General features: G+C 43.0%; 2 protein-coding genes across 2 annotated transcripts; both read left to right on the forward strand.

The window, feature by feature from the left end:
- The first annotated feature begins 184 nt into the window (after positions 1-184).
- Positions 185-4,503, forward strand: sprtn (SprT-like N-terminal domain). Its single transcript, XM_070926096.1, has 6 exons — positions 185-516; positions 773-872; positions 1,391-1,519; positions 1,645-1,939; positions 2,722-3,234; positions 3,361-4,503. Exons 1-6 carry the CDS (start codon positions 185-187, stop codon positions 3,777-3,779), a joined length of 1,788 nt encoding a protein of 595 aa, XP_070782197.1. The 3' UTR covers positions 3,780-4,503.
- A 6,125-nt stretch (positions 4,504-10,628) lies between these two features.
- On the forward strand, positions 10,629-14,006 carry fam89a (family with sequence similarity 89 member A). Its single transcript, XM_070926254.1, has 2 exons — positions 10,629-10,877; positions 13,253-14,006. The coding sequence occupies exons 1-2, from the start codon at positions 10,629-10,631 to the stop codon at positions 13,544-13,546; spliced, it is 543 nt and encodes a 180-aa protein (XP_070782355.1). The 3' UTR covers positions 13,547-14,006.
- The last annotated feature ends 1,780 nt before the right edge of the window (positions 14,007-15,786 follow it).

Below are 15,786 nucleotides of genomic sequence, written 5' to 3' on the forward strand. Positions count from 1 at the left end.
ATTTCTGCGGATATTATATGTGACGGACTGTATTCTGGCTCCGGTGATCCTGTCACCCGTTTGAGGGCTCTGTACACGCTACGTTAGTTAGTTAGCTTCAGCAGGCTAACATAAACGTCAACCAAAGCTACGTGGCTAGCTCGGTGCCGCAGTTTACATCACCCTTTCCCCTGTTTCTGTTGGAATGGATGGGGATTTTCTGCTCGCCATTCAGCTACAGGAGCAGCTTGACAAGGAATACGAGACGTCGTTGTTGTCACCAAACGGCTTTGAGGATAATGGCTTCGGGCAAAGCACTAAGAAACGGAAAGTGGAGGGAACTGGAGGTGGCAGCGATGTTGTCCCGTCCTGGAAGCCGACTTTCCAGCCCGAGAGGCCGCTGTCCATCGTGGACGAGTCCTGGGAGATGCTGGACCCCAGTCCCGATGTCAGGGCTATGTTCCTGGAGTTCAATGACATGTTCTTCTGGGGGAAACTCAGCGGTGTCGAGGTTAAGTGGAGCCCAAGAATGACACTGTAAGTCACCTATTATGTTATATTTTCTTTTGTTGTCAAAGGCTAAAACCACCCTGACTTGTGGTTGGGTGCATCACTGCCCTTACTGAAAAATAAAAATGTCCGATTTCTTTATGGGGTTTGGTGTGACCACAGAAGAAAAGGGTCTGTGTAAACTAGTGCTGCTGAGTGCAAATGGTCTTTCCAGTGGGTTTAATGAATGGGGCTGTGTGTCCTGCCTCTGATGTCCCCTGCTCTTTCTGTGCCTTTCTCGTAGGTGTGCTGGTGTGTGTTCTTATGAGGGCCGAGGTGGACTGTGTTCAATCAGACTCAGTGCGCCTCTGCTGAAGCTTAGACCGAGGAAAGACCTGGTGGAGGTGAGGTGGATAGTTACGCTGATTTTAGCTTTTCCAGGAGTGATTTAAGTGCTGAGTATTTTATTTAAAATCCTTCAATTTGCAGTAAGGGGAGAATTGCTTGCATGAAGACAGCAATCTCCTGTCAAAGAAAACAGAATCAGAATAACAGTGAAAGTAGACACAATTTAATATATCATTTATGTCGCCTTTACACAGGTATAACAGCCTATTATAAGGCTTGACATGTATACAACCAGTTTACTAATAGTGGGATTAGAGGTTAAAAACCATAACATCAGAATACATAAACAGGCAAAGAAAAGTGTTAGGTGAGAGCTCATGAAATACACCCACAATTCCTCTTCCTTCTCATTTTAGATGGAAGGTTTTGCATGCATGTCATGAGACGTTTTGCCTTCAGCTGTGGCTGTGTGTCAGTGTATTAGATTGGAGCTGGAAATGCAAGTAAAAAAAGCGCAACGTCCGTCCTTGGACAAGATTTCCCTTGATCCATTCTTGTGTCTTTGTTTCCACAGACTCTCCTTCATGAAATGATTCACGCGCTGCTGTTTGTGACCCAGAACAACAGAGACAGAGACGGTCACGGCCCTGAGTTCTGCAAGCACATGAATCGGATCAACAAGTCCAGTGGGACAAACATTTCCGTAGGTGTATCCTCTGTTGCTTTAAGTATTTAGCTGATATTGTCTTATCTTGTCACAGCCTTTTACAGAGATTGCAATGATTTAAAAAAAAAAAAAACATCTGAAACTTTCCTCTGTCTCTTCAGGTCTACCACAGTTTCCACGATGAGGTTGATGTGTACCGCCAGCACTGGTGGAAATGCAACGGGCCCTGCCAGAACCGCAAGCCCTACTTTGGCTTCGTGAAGAGGGCCATGAACCGGGCTCCATCCGCTCTGGACCCCTGGTGGGAGGACCACAGGAGGACGTGTGGAGGGACCTACACCAAGGTCAAGGAGCCGGAAGGATACGGCAAAAAAGGCAAGAAGGATGGTAAAAAGGACGGGAAGACCTCGGAGATGAAGGCCCCAGGAAATGCAAAGCCCTCAAGTACAACTACAGGTGATGAGCTTGTGCCTCTGCTCTAATATCTTTAAATCTTTCTCATTATTTTTCATGTTTTGTTTTTCTCATGGTAATAATTATACGATTGGGTCACGATTACAGAAAAAGGATTCTAAAAACAAAAACGCGTGTCATATCTCAAGATCACGAAAAACACATTTCTTGTGATTATTACAGGAAGACGGAAGTCATCTTTACCCCATGACCTTTCTGCCCATATTTAAAGGAGTAGTTCGGCATTCTGGGAAATAAGCTTATTTGCTTTCTTGTCAAGTGGTAAATGAGAAGATGGATGCTATTCTCATGTCTGTACGTTAGATAGGAAGCTGCAGCCGGTTAGTTTAGCTTAGCATAAAGACAGGAAACATTTGGGAAACAGCTTGCCAAATGTAACAAAATCCACCTTTCAGCACCTCTAAAGCTTATCACGCCATATCTCCATTGTTGTATCATTATATATGCAACACATTGTGGGGGTTTTTGGAAGCTTTTGTGCTGGACTTTTTCTTGGCCGGGCGCAGTTAACTTCCCCTAAACCACAATTTGTCAGTTTTACACTTCGGTATTGATCTTAGTGTACAGTCTCATCAAACTCTCAGCAAGCCAGTGAATAAATGTTGAATTATTCCTTTGAGGCAGGTAACAATAATATGGGGTAGCAACTCTTCACCGCATGTTTTAGAGAATCCTCTCACAGCATAGTGTAGTTTTATTTGGTCAGACATCTCAAAGGAAGTCTGTTGCCTGAATTTCTGAATTTGTGCCTTTTACTCTCTCAGGTTCTGGATCACAGGACATAAGGAACATTATCCCATTTAGTGGCAAAGGCTTCCTACTCGGAGGGAAGTCGCAGTCCTCCACGTCTTCCTCCCCATCCCACAAACAAGCAGTGCCTGTTGTGAAAACATCCTCGTCCAGCCCCATCTCCCCTCCAAAGAAACTCTTCACCCCTTCATCTCCAGCTAAAAGTCTCCATTCTCCCGCTGGCTCCTGCCTGGATAACAAAGGAACCTCTAGCGCCTTCCCCTCCGTCAGACCAGCTACCTCCTTGGGGCAGAAGCCCCCTGTAAAGAGGTCTGTCAGTAACACAAAGGTTTTTGTCAACATCAACGGCTCGCCCGTGAGAATCTCCAAACCCCACAGCAGCGGCAGCCAAGCAGCAAATACAAACAAACAGAAGTCCATTGAAGACCTCTTCAACAGCACGAGCGTCAGGAAGTCAACGGGTCAATCCTCCACCTCCAACACAGAAACTAAAAGCGGTTCACTGACCTCACCAGACAGTACGATGAGTGCTACCTCTGCTTCTTCCTTCTTTCCTAAACAGCAGAGTGACCATTCATCTTCCTCTCCCAGAGCTTCTAATCCTAGTCCTAGTAAATCCGGCAATCCGAATTACTCTTCTGTGGTTTCAACAGGAGCCAAAGGCAGCCCTGCTAAACCAACACATTCCAAGTATTTCAGTCATTCTAATAGTGTCGGTACATCAGGAGCTGCTGGCGGGGGTCAGGCATCGAGGAAGAGGTCATGGGACGAGCGCAGCAGCTCAGTCAACATCTTTGACTTCTTCCGGAAGACATTAGCCAGCGATTCAGCGGCGTCGGGGGAGTCGGGAAAGACAAAATCACCCGCAATGCAGCAAAGAACTGCCACAGCCACCACCACCACCACCTCATCCTCCTCCTCCTCCTCTACGTCCTCCCTCCCTTCCTCTGCAGGAGTGCTCGGCGTTACCCCCTCCTCTTCCTCCTCTGCGCTGATGGTCAGCTGTCCCGTGTGCCAAACAAAAGTGCAGGAGTCAAAGATCAACGAGCACCTTGACTCCTGCCTCTCCTGAAGGAGGACGAGCAGCTTGGAAGGAAGGACGCGTGAAAGGGACGGTGCAATAACAACCAACAACAACTGACAACGTTTGGAGACGTTTCAGGGAGTCTGCTGCCTTTTCTGCTTTTCAGTTTTTCAACTTCACTTTGAGGTCGTGGATATTTAGTGAAATAATGCTGGTTAGGCACAGTTTTGTGGTCGTCAGTATTACTTCACTGTAATAATGCCAGTTCTTCTGAGACGCTGTGCCTTACTACACCAAGAGAACAGCACAACAGATAATGCAAGTTAATTGACTTTTACTCGGATTCCAGCAAGTTCTGTCTGCTGGCCGGTACTCGTTTGTGCATTTTACCAGAAACCCGGACGTATCCTCCACCTCAAGTCCGCGTCCGGAGACACTGGCTGACCTCTGCTGATCTGTGGGAATCAGATTTCCAAACCTGCCAGCTATTTATGCCTGCGGGGTCAGGCAGTGCACGGGTATCTGATGGTGCCTTATGCTGAAGTCATTCACTTAACGCACTGATATCACTGATGTACTTCATCAGTCATGTCTACAGTAGAAAAACTGGAAGATGCTTCACATGCTTTGGTTTTCTTTTTCATTTTTAGGGAAACGTTTTTTAGACTGCAAAATGCAAATTTTACTGCTGCAACATGAGAATTTTATATCTGCGTGTTCCACTTTTATATGTTGTGTTTGTTTTAAAGGAGATGACTAAATAATGTTTTTTGTGTCCGAATAAAAGGTTTTTACTGTTCTATTTACCTGAGTATTTTGTCTGGAGCATAATTCTAACAATCCATCACCTCATCTAATGACAAAAACTGTTAAGATGATAAATGACCTCGACACTCAGTGGATCTGTACGTCATCAAAAATAAATATTCACGGCAAACACTGAAAAGCCAAACATCCGTTAACAAATACACATTGCAATTGATTAAAAGGGAAGCATTGTAAGTATACAGGTGAAATAATAAAGGTCAACCATCACACAATGAATTCAGAAGTAGAATAATATAAAGGGGCTTTAAAAGTGCAGGTATGATGTTCACCATCTTAGCTTAGGGTGTTGGCATGTTAGCACCAGCCAGAACTCACGTTGTTCTTGCAGCTCAAGTTTATGTTTTGGATTTGGGGATAATAAAACTACTTTTATCAGTGTTGCCTCAAGCAGCTTCAACCATCTGGTGTCATCACGCAGAGTCTCGCAGAGTCCAAGATCACTGGGAGCACCCTAAACTGCTCGCAGGGGGAGGACAAGGCAGACAGAAAGTGGGCGTAACAGTGCTGGTGGGTGAGCAGAAAGAGGGGGGGGGGGGGGGAGGCGAGGGCAGAGGTCAGACAGCGCGAGGCCAGCTGCTGATCGGCGCCACACCCTCCTGTCCCCTCGCGCGACAGATTGGAGCGAGACCAGGGGCGGTGACATGTCAGCATGTCAGCACGCACACCCATCCCATCTCAGTTGCCACAGTCTGCTGCTGGAATCTTTGATCAGCGCCTGGCCGCATCAGCCTTTGAAGTGAAGAGTAGCCCGGGGGGGGGGGGGGGGCGGTTTCTCTGATGTGTGAGTTATCAAAATGTGACGTTTAAAGAAACAGAGAAAAGGTTATTTACAGCCTTGAGTGAATAAGAAGAGTTCTGCACTCTGTAAGTATAGGCTCACAAGGAAAGCAACATACTGTACTTGAAAGCACCGCAAGTCATATTTCCCAATGGTTCCCAACCTAGGGGTCAAACCCCCTCCCAATACATGTAGTGGAGTAGAAGTATAAAGTAGCAAAGCATGGAAATATGGAAATACAGTGAATTAAAAGTACCTCAGAATTGCACTTAAGTGCAGTATTCCTATTAAATGTACTTTGTTACTTTTCACCACTGACTGCACAATAGTCATTTTCCCATAGTGATAAATTACTCACTGTTTCCTGTCCTCAGCAGAAGGAAGAGGCTGTTTTACACATCTAGTGGCTCCGGAGCAGGAGAACGTAAGATACATATTTGGTCACCAATGGACCTGAACACACCGTTGATGTGTTTTTTATTATATTTGTATCGTAGACATGGCTTTCAGACCGCTTTTTTGTGATTTTTTTTTTTACAATAAAACATTGTAACTAAACGCACCATTGATGCGTTTTTATTATATTTTCATTGTAGCCACGGCTTTCACATAGATCTTTTGTGATTTATGGCTTCCACATAGATTTTTGAGATTTTACATCATAACACATTGGACCTGAACGCATCATTGATGTGTTTTTATCATATTTTAATCACAGGCATGGCTTCCACGTAGGTTTTTAGTGATTTTATACTATAAAACACCCACCCTATTGTCACTACAATCACCATAACTCATTCTGATCGCATTCCTGTTTGGCCCAGGGAGGAAGCTGTCATCATCACCCCCTCCAGAGGCCCCTCAGCAGAGGAAAACTCATGTCATTGACAGCAGCTGTTCTTACCGGCCACTCCTCTTCCCTGACCTGCTGTACACTGACACACTATAGGAAGCTGACCTCCTCCAAACACACACACACACCCTCCCTCCTTCCTTTCAGACCTATTGTGTCTCTCTGACAGTGATGCATCCCAGACGAGCTCCAAGTTCAATGCAATGTTGCTCTGTCACCCGTCGCAGCAGCTAGATGGGACTGAAGCACACTTTGGGGTGATTATTTCTGATAGAGGTGCCAGTTTTTTTCTCTGCAAAGATCCTTTGTGGTTTTTTTAAATGTATATTTTAGTCTATGTAATGTAACATTTATCAAGTCACCAGACTACCAGATTAGACCCAGAAGGTGGCACGGGAAAATTTTCTTTTAAACATGTATTTATACAGTGTGTGTGTGTGTGTGTGTGTGTGGCCCTCAAGCAGAACCTGAATCAGGATAAGAATCAGGTTTATGCATCTTTTACAAACAAACTAGGCATAAAACAACATTAAAAAGTCAAATTGGGGGGGCCACAAATAAAAAAAGACAAGCAGTGGGAGAGAGAGCGTACGATGGGAGAAGTCTGATGGCCTTTTGTGTGAGTACTTACTGGTTTTATGATGGCCTTTAGCAAGATATCGCTTTCAGAGAGACATAAGCGGATATCTTTAGACCATTATTAGCCGGACTACGCTAAGTGATAGAAACCCATTGTGCTTTTTAGCAAGACAGATTAACGCGAGCCTGCTATGGTTACATGCAGCCCCAGGGGGTGCCATCATACGCCTAATCCTTTGATCTCAGGAGGCAGTGGTGGTGGTGGTGATGATGATGATGTTGATGGTGGTGGTGGTGGTGGTGGTAGTGATGAAAGCTTATAGAGGGGTCCTTCTGCTTATTAAACCCCACGGACAAAACAGATTGTCCTTGGTCAGCCTCTTTAAACTCTGCAGCTGTGGACTGTCAGCTGATGGCTAATTGTTTTAAGAGCAGGATTAGGCTGTACGGAGGGGATGTGAGGGCCAATATAACATATGATACTGCGTTTGATGGATAGCATGGCATCAAAGACACACAAAAAAAAAAGTTATTAAGTAATTGTCAACTGATTATCCATCCCAGAGAGTACAAGATGGACTTGAATACAAATTTGAACCTACGGTAATTATGGAGCCACGAAGCCGACAAAATGTAGTAAAAGGTGTAGAGATGTAAGTGAAAGTGTGTTTAACATCCATGGAGCCAACTAGAGGACTGTGTGGCTAGCTAACTTAACGGAAAACCCCGGTTAGCTAACACACCAAGCACCAGCCTCTTCAAAGAGCCACCTATCTGAATCTAACTTTAGACCCTAAAACCACTGCAGCTAGCGCATGTAATGGCAATCATTCATATACTGAACTGCATACTGCTGTAGCATCATGATCATTACGGTAACAGTAACTAAAGTATTTTAGTTAGTTAGCAAGCTACCGCTAACAAAGTTAGCTAGCTACAGCTACCTACCTGAAGCTAACTACACCAGCTAGTGCGTGTAATGTTAATCATTTATATGCTGTATGTAGCATCATGGTATGAATGATTGTAACAGAAGCTAAAGTATTTTAGTCAGCAAGCTACCGCTAACAAAGTTAGCTAGCTACAGCTACCTACCTGAAGCTAACTACACCAGCTAGTGCGTGTAATGTTAATCATTTATATGCTGTATGTAGCATCATGGTATAAATGATTGTAACAGCAGCTAAAGTATTTTAGCCAGCAAGCTACCTCTAACAAAGTTAGCGAGCTAAGGCTAAATAAAAGTTCACAGACCATCATGACTCGATCTTAACATTATTTTTCTTCAGGTGCATGTGTCGTGTCTTCAGCAAGAACTACATTGGAAACAAGTCTTGGACTTTATTGTGATACGGATGTCTTCTTTTTTCTTTTAATGTTAAAGAAACTAAACCAAAAAACCCCCCCCGACAACTTCTAATTAGTATTAGCTAGCTAACATTGTTAGCCTTTGCTTCTAAGTAGCATTAGCTAGCTAGCTTTTTTTGTTTTTTACTAACTGAAGGTTTAATGAAAGGGATAAAGCTAAATATTTCTTTTTACACTGCATTTTAATTACTCAAGTTATATTTCTGACTTTCCTCATGACCTTTTACTACATTTTGTCAGTCTCAGGGCGCCATAGATGACATCACTGATTTTGGAATATCTCTGTCACAGAAACCCAGGTTTCCCTATGTAAGGAACCATTGTTTTTTGCTGAAATGTATAAATCACAGACTCACTCAGAAAGTGAATATGCAAAACTGACAGCTTTTTTTGTTGACCAATACTAATTTTGTAAAGCAAAATACCATCAAATCATTATTTGAGCCATTCAGGAGCAAGGCCAGTTAACAAAACATGCAATAAAGTGTCTTTTTTGAAGCTTGAGACCCCCCCCCTGGCTGCTGTGCAGGGTGTTTATGTCTTAACTGTCTGTAGGAAATGAGTCAGGTTTCATTCATTTCAGTAGAGCGATTAGGAATACAAGGCTTCAGGCTCCATCCATCTGTGTGTGTGTGTGTGTGTGTGTGTGTGTGTGTGTGGTACAGCACATGCTCCTCTTTGGCAGAGGAGCGTGTGTGATGCTTTTGTGTGTTGGTTTCAAGGTTATTGTTGTGTTATTGTTGTGACGGGAGCTGCAAGCTGGGGGGGGGGGGGGGGGGGGGGCGGGAAGTGAAGCTCGCCATCTGTCCTTTATACTCAAACTATTGTCCCGCACACACACACACTCCCATCATGACCTCAAACCCTCTGTGTACAAGTATATCAATTAGCTTTATTGTAGGCACTCAAATGAACACAATCTGCAATTCAATTAATAGACAGACATTTAGTTTAATGCTAAAAAAAAAAAAAGTATCTGTACCTATGTAACTGTTCATGTTAACAGGGAATAATCAATGTTTTATTATTAGAGACATTGGACAGGCTATCTAACAAACAGAGATTAATGCATTTACAAGATCGTGAATTAAAATTCACTTCAATAAAAACTCAATAAATTATGAATAAACAGCAACTACTGCTTCTTCATGTTGATTACATCTGTTAGAAAAAAACACGCTCGTTTTTCATTTAAGATTTACTTTGAGGAAGACAGGAAGTCTCTTTTATTTGGACTTCAATTAATTATTAATTTAACTCAAGAGACCGTGTGTGTCAATTATTCAGCATTTTAAATGTAATAGCCAAATGTCTTATTCCAAAAAAGAAATGTATGTGTCTCATTGTCAGTGGTGTTGTCTCTTTAAAATCGTTTATATTTCTTATTTATCTGCCCTGTTTGGCTGTTCTACTGACTTTATATAATAATGATTAATATATATATATATATATTGAATACAAATTTTAAAAAGGAAAAAGCGTACTGCCTATAAGTGCAGGCAGGGAGACGCCCAGCAGCCACTGTGTTAAAAGGACAGGAAGCGGATTTCACTACTCAGCCTGAATCCAGTATCATCAAGTTTTCAGCAATGAATCTAAACGAGACCGGAAGTCAAAACTCAAAATAAAAGCTGAGTACTGTGCGCTATACTACGAAGCATATTTCTCAAGTTTGATCTATATTGGTTACAAAGGCCACTGTTGTTAAATCATCGACATTAGTACTGGTAGTGGTGATAATTGTCTACCTGGAGATTTTTCCACAAAGCAAATAATCTGGTTGAAACTGAATTGCTGTATTTGTTTGGATTTTGGACACTATACAGAAACCCAAAGAAAATATGTTTATCTTTTTTTTCTAATTCTCATTGCCTGTGTTCTTTTGCTACTCCTTAGGTGTATTATGTGTGCCAGTAATTGTCTGGAAAATACTTTATGGTTAAAAGTTGTTTTGTTAATGTGATTTTGTTCAAAGTGCTGCATAATTACAATCCGCACATGCAGCCCATATTAAACAATTCATTGGTGAATTATAGTCAGTATCATCCAATTTAATAAAAGCAATCAAATTACACTATATCATATCATGGGGTGGTGAAGGCCCAATTGTAATGGTCAAATGGTACGCTGACAAACCCTGACTCAACATGAAAAATTAAGGTTAGCATTGTGAAATGGAAACAAATGCTTCCACAACCCACTGATGAGATTTTAGATTAAGCTTTATTTTACATTTAGCAAAAAAAAGTATTTTTAAAAACAACTCCCCTACGCTACGCTCACCAGTGATGTTTTTATTTTGATAATCATACCGGAAATCCAATGACTTGTTCCGGATAACTTGACGTGGCGTCGCTGGCCGCCCTGGGCAGAGAAAACCACTTCAGTCGCTCGGTCTGGAGCCTGCTGTTTATTCTCGGCGTTTGTAGGTTTTTAACAGCCAACTTCAGTGTATATACTAACATTTCCTCGCGTAGTAACTCACAGGACGATGAATGGTAAGTCAACGAACGGTTCGGTGGGAGGAATGGCCTGTATCGAGGGTCTGCCCCCGCTGCCGAAGAGCCTGAGCGGCTTGCTGAACTCAAGCGGCGGCTCCTGGAGAGACATGGAGAGGATGTACGTGAAGAAAACCATGATCCAGGACGACCTGAGCCGTGGCAGGAACAACGCCGACAATCTACTGGCGAACAAGCCGGCCAACCTCGACGCTGCCCTGGCTCTTCTGCGGAAAGAGATGGTAACATTTTCAGGCAGTGTTCATTTTATTTGGCGACAAGAAAGTGCTCCGTTTTCATCCCCTGGTTTGTCGAGAGCCGTTTAATCCCGACGCAGTTGTACATTCGTATGCAGCCAAATTCCCCAAAGAAACTCTCGGAGTTTGATGTTGCCTTGTTTTGGGGAAAGCTTACACGCCATTTAGCACACAATTTGCGGCTTTTTACGAATGATTAGAGTCCCCTGAAAATTCGGCATACATACCATGTAACATACACCACATTACATTATTAAAATATCAACTTTCAGATTTGAATCTTTTTTTTGTTGTTGCAGCAACACACTTAGATCTTCAAATGGAGGAAGACAGTACAATTATGAGCATTTTTGGGCATCGTCATCAGTTCTGTTTAGGGAATTATAGCTGCATGTTTGCCGAGGTTACAAAAATACCCTGTTAATTCCCAAAGTGCACCACTTTATATGCTACTAACCCAGTACCCAGTCGTTTTTTAGCATGAGAAGATAAAACGCGATTTTTTAAAATGGAGTCTGGCATCACCTTATACAAGGAGAAAACAGGATCAGGAGCAGCTTTGCATCGGATGAGACACATTAAGCCATTGGGCTTGTGCTGATTTTTATTCTAAGCCCAGTTTAATACCTTTTAGCTTAAGTATAAAAGTTTTGTTTTTCATTACACATGAGCCAGCATAAAATCCTGTCGTGAACTAATACATGTTATCACATTCATTTAGGTGTGAACAGAGGGAGACACTCATTACACACTCTTTTAACACTCCCTTGCCAGCAGCGGGGATTTTCACAACAGAACCAGACCAGATTTCATTATCAAGGTAGACTCCTCCATGGCTCTTGGTCAATGCACAACAATGGCACGTCTCCTCACATCCAGTAATTTAGATGAAAACGGTTCAACTGTTGCTGAAATTCGACCTGTTTGCCATTTGGATTTTTGTTACAGGCTTTACTAAATCCTATTTCTGCTTCGTGTGCTCTACTCTCCCTGCAGCAAGTTCCCCACTCGAGGCTTACTGCTCTGTTGCTGTTAATGCATCGCCATGAGTTTGCGGTTCACATTGTCTAATAAGTTGCCGGTGTCCTATATTTTAGAGTCTGTAAGCCGCTGCCCAGTTTATGGAGCACAGTGCTCTCAGATGTTTGAACTGACTCCGACTTGCACGTCTGCCCACTGTAATTTGTTTGGAAGACAATGCAGTGACCCTCAGTTCATACTGCACTGTCAGCTGAGTGGTATGCAGTAGAAATGCCCTTTTCAACCCTGCCACAGACCTTTTGAGTTAGTAACGTCATGAGGTAGTTGTACAACTAAGGATTCTATTGCAGCACATTCTCGCAATGTAGATGCTGGCGCCAGTGAACATTTGGCATTTTTCTTTGATTAATCGTTCAAGATTGAACAATTATCCCAATTTTTGTCCCAAGTTTGTCTTTCGATCGAATGATCAATTCATCGACTAATTGTTTTAGCACTGATCTTGATGTAGATTTTTATGCTGATTAAAACTAAAATTGGCATGCTGATTCCAAAATTGCAGTCAGTTTTTTTCCTAGCACGTCAAGTTTTTTCTCCACAGCTTACCCTCCAGATAAGCAAAATTCCACTGATTAGCTGTAGTAAGACTTGCCAGCTGATTACGATTGGACTCATCTACAGCTACGTGGCAACTTGTTTGTGCAGTCACAACTGAGACAGTGCGGTGAGAGGTGTGTGCAGCTCCCAGTAGGTCAGTACTATCACACACATATCTGTTAAGTACAGTATTTTTCATATTTTGTAAGAAAACGGGGATCCTATAGTTCAAAACCTGACGTGATAGAGAAAAACTGAGATCAGTTTTGGATTCCGCACCCAAAAATTAGTTAAAAACAGCTGTCAGACCTAACTCAACAAAAATTGTGTTCCCCGGTGTGATTGATCGCTAGAACGGCCAACAGTTGCTAGTTCCGGCTTCTGAAGTGTGAGGATTTGCTGCATTTGTCCTCTGCGATAGTAAACAAAATCTCGTTTGGTTTTGGACTGGCGGTCGGACAAATTAAAGACATTAATTTACACATTTAGTTAGTTGCAGCTCTAGTTGTCTGAGGCTTTATCTAGAGTTCAGAGAAGCTGGATTCTGGAGTACCAATCGCAGATTATCACAAGAAAGCGGTGAGGAAAAGCAGATTTTATGTTTAGCTCCGGTATTTTTGGTAGTTAGTGGTCATGGATGTGTTTGTGTCAGTCCTGCGCTAAACAAGTTGGCATTTTTCCTCGTGGACCTAAAAGTAGCTGAAGTTTAGAACAGTAAAGTTGAACGACTCCATCAGACACGCGTCATGAATTAATCAGGGTCTCAATATCGCCCTCTCCAGGTGGGCTTGCGTCAGCAGGACATGTCCCTGCTGTGCCAGCTGTGGTCGCTCCATGAGTCCATCCAGGAGTACAAGGGCAGCTGCCAGGACCTGAGCGCCGCCTCCAGCCTCAGCATGATGGAGAACGGCTACTTCGACGAGGATGACGAGTATTACCCAGAGCCTGGCGCCACCCCCACCGGGGAACAGCCGGATGGAGATGTCGGAGACGGGACGGCAACAATGGCAGCGGCCAAGAACGGGAGCGGCAGCGGCAAAGACGACAGCTGGGACTCCTTTCACATTACCATCTGAGGCCTCATTGTCAGCATTTTTCTGCAGACGGATACATACCTTTTGGGGGTAAAAGACTGAGTTAAACTGGAGGAAAATTTGAGCGGCTCTGGAGACCTTTTGGCCCGCACGAAAGAACTGGTTGGTTAGAGATAGCAGCTTATGGTATCTCAGTACCATAATAGACTATAAATATACAGCTCCTCCTCAGGTGAAACACACCCCTGCTTGTGCTGCAGAAGGCTTTTTTTTTTTCTTTTTTTTTTTGCAGTGTGACCAGGAGCTTCATCAGACTGCGGAGCTAAGAGGCCGGGGTTCTGGAAAGTGGTTTGTTAACACCCTCTCAAACTCAGGAGTTGAGCAGGATTGTAATTCCAAGACTCCATGTATTCAAAATTAGGCAATATATATTAATTCTTTTTATAAACAGCTCTGCTGCTGCTTCTATATCAAGTGGTTTTGCTAGCCAGTCACCCTTTTTGGCAGAACTTTTCTACATATACAAAATATATGAACAAAGTTGTATTATTTATTATATAATATAAATAACAAGATATTTGCTTTCCTGTCACTCTCTATGGACGTTTTGTACTGCAACTCTACCCAGGTACAAGCATACAGCATTTACAGGTTGGGAACTGGGACTTCAAAAGTGCACACATATGATGAAACTTCTGAACTCTGCAATCAGTGTAGGTGCAAGGAGACGACTGACCGCATGGACGTGCCGTCGGTGACAGTGTGTGTGTGTGTGTGTTACTTTTAAGTGGCGAAAGCATTCATTAACATAAATTCCGACGGTCTGGACAGAGACAAGTCAAGACTGGAGAAAGAGGTGAAGTCCTCAAACCTGCTCACGGTGTAAAAATGCTTGAAAACAGAGTGAGGTTTGGTACAGGAGTGAGGGCTACACTTTTTTGCCTTTTTTTTTTTTCTTTTTTTTTTTTGAAGGAGCTTATATTTGCTCTGAAAATGTGAAATGTTCAAAATGCTGGAAACAGGTCAAACTGTTTTGCATTACGGGGCTGCAGCGAGCACGCTTTCCTGAACCTTCAACGCTGTTTGAATGCGTTATTGGCAACTTTGATGTGCCACTGTTTTCTGACTGGGTGGCGTTAAAAAAAGGCCCAGATGGTTTCAGTCTGGCAAATGATGCATTATATTCTGCTGTGGTATTCTCTTTTGTGATACGTCGACTTGGGTCTTGTTTTCATAGTTATGGCCATCATTCCTATCGATAATAACTTTGTTCTCCATAAAGATAAAAGATCTGGGAACGTGGCAACATCGCTAAAAGGAAGTCAGACAGGGCAAATAACATGTGTCGCCATGTTCCCATGTGCAAACAAGACCCATATATTATCATAACTGATAGAAATTATAATGACGATAAGGCTAAAGTTGTACTTAACAACAATAATACTTCAATATAGCCAGGTAGCAAATGCTTAACGGGGTAAAATGGCTTATACAGCCATTTTCCTCATAACCAGCTTAATATACTGTGCTCGGCTGTGATCAGCGTCTCGCATGATTTGCACTCGCTAGTTGGAAAGTTTGTTATTTTATCACATTGATGGAGAAAGTACATAATCTGGTTGGCTTGCGATCTGTGGCCTTTAAAACGTTGCTCGCAGTGTAAACACAACTATCGATTGAATACAGGGTACTTTATAATACTTAATACTCCTACGTAAACCCTTAACTGAACATGCATCTGGAGTTGCACTACACGGACTTGAGCATTATTGAAGACATGTCAGAGGGAGGTAATGGATGTAATTACTGTGCTTCTACCTGCAAACCTTCCAGGGGCTGTTCAACTACCTGAGCCTCGTCCTAAAACTGAAGTAGATGGGGAGTTTCAAACAAACAAACAAACAAGTGTTTGTAATGCAAGAGAACTTGCTTTCATTTTACGCCTGTGAACAAAATACACTGAAATAATGCTCTCCTGGCGGCTCAACATTGAAAAGAAACACTCCACAAAGACAGCCTCAGTTTAGACTCTTCAGTATGCACATTTGCCGTAGCCCTGCGACAGGCCAAGACGCCTGGATGTGCACGTATCATTACTTCTCCTACACATATGAGTGCTTGCCGCTCAGTCGGTAACTTCCTTAATATCTCAACTCTGCGGCAAAGGCCTCAGCTGAACCTGTAGCAACGCCACAGCTCAGCACACAGCAGCTTGCTCTACGCCTCAAACGACAACATGGCGCGTTGATGTCGTTATCTGTATAGGCCGCGCGGCGTTATCT

The sequence above is a fragment of the Enoplosus armatus genome, chromosome 19, assembly GCF_043641665.1.
Source record: "Enoplosus armatus isolate fEnoArm2 chromosome 19, fEnoArm2.hap1, whole genome shotgun sequence".
Lineage (NCBI taxonomy): Eukaryota > Metazoa > Chordata > Actinopteri > Centrarchiformes > Enoplosidae > Enoplosus > Enoplosus armatus.

Bases quoted from the DNA above. Each gene is read 5' to 3' on its own strand.
- fam89a (XM_070926254.1), top strand. From the start codon at position 10,629: ATGAATGGTAAGTCAACGAACGGTTCGGTGGGAGGAATGGCCTGTATC. The intron at 10,878-13,252 runs GTAACATTTTCA...CGCCCTCTCCAG, and splicing joins CTCTTCTGCGGAAAGAGATG to GTGGGCTTGCGTCAGCAGGA.
- sprtn (XM_070926096.1), top strand. From the start codon at position 185: ATGGATGGGGATTTTCTGCTCGCCATTCAGCTACAGGAGCAGCTTGAC. The intron at 1,520-1,644 runs GTAGGTGTATCC...CTGTCTCTTCAG, and splicing joins CCAGTGGGACAAACATTTCC to GTCTACCACAGTTTCCACGA. The intron at 3,235-3,360 runs GTGCTACCTCTG...TGGTTTCAACAG, and splicing joins CTCACCAGACAGTACGATGA to GAGCCAAAGGCAGCCCTGCT.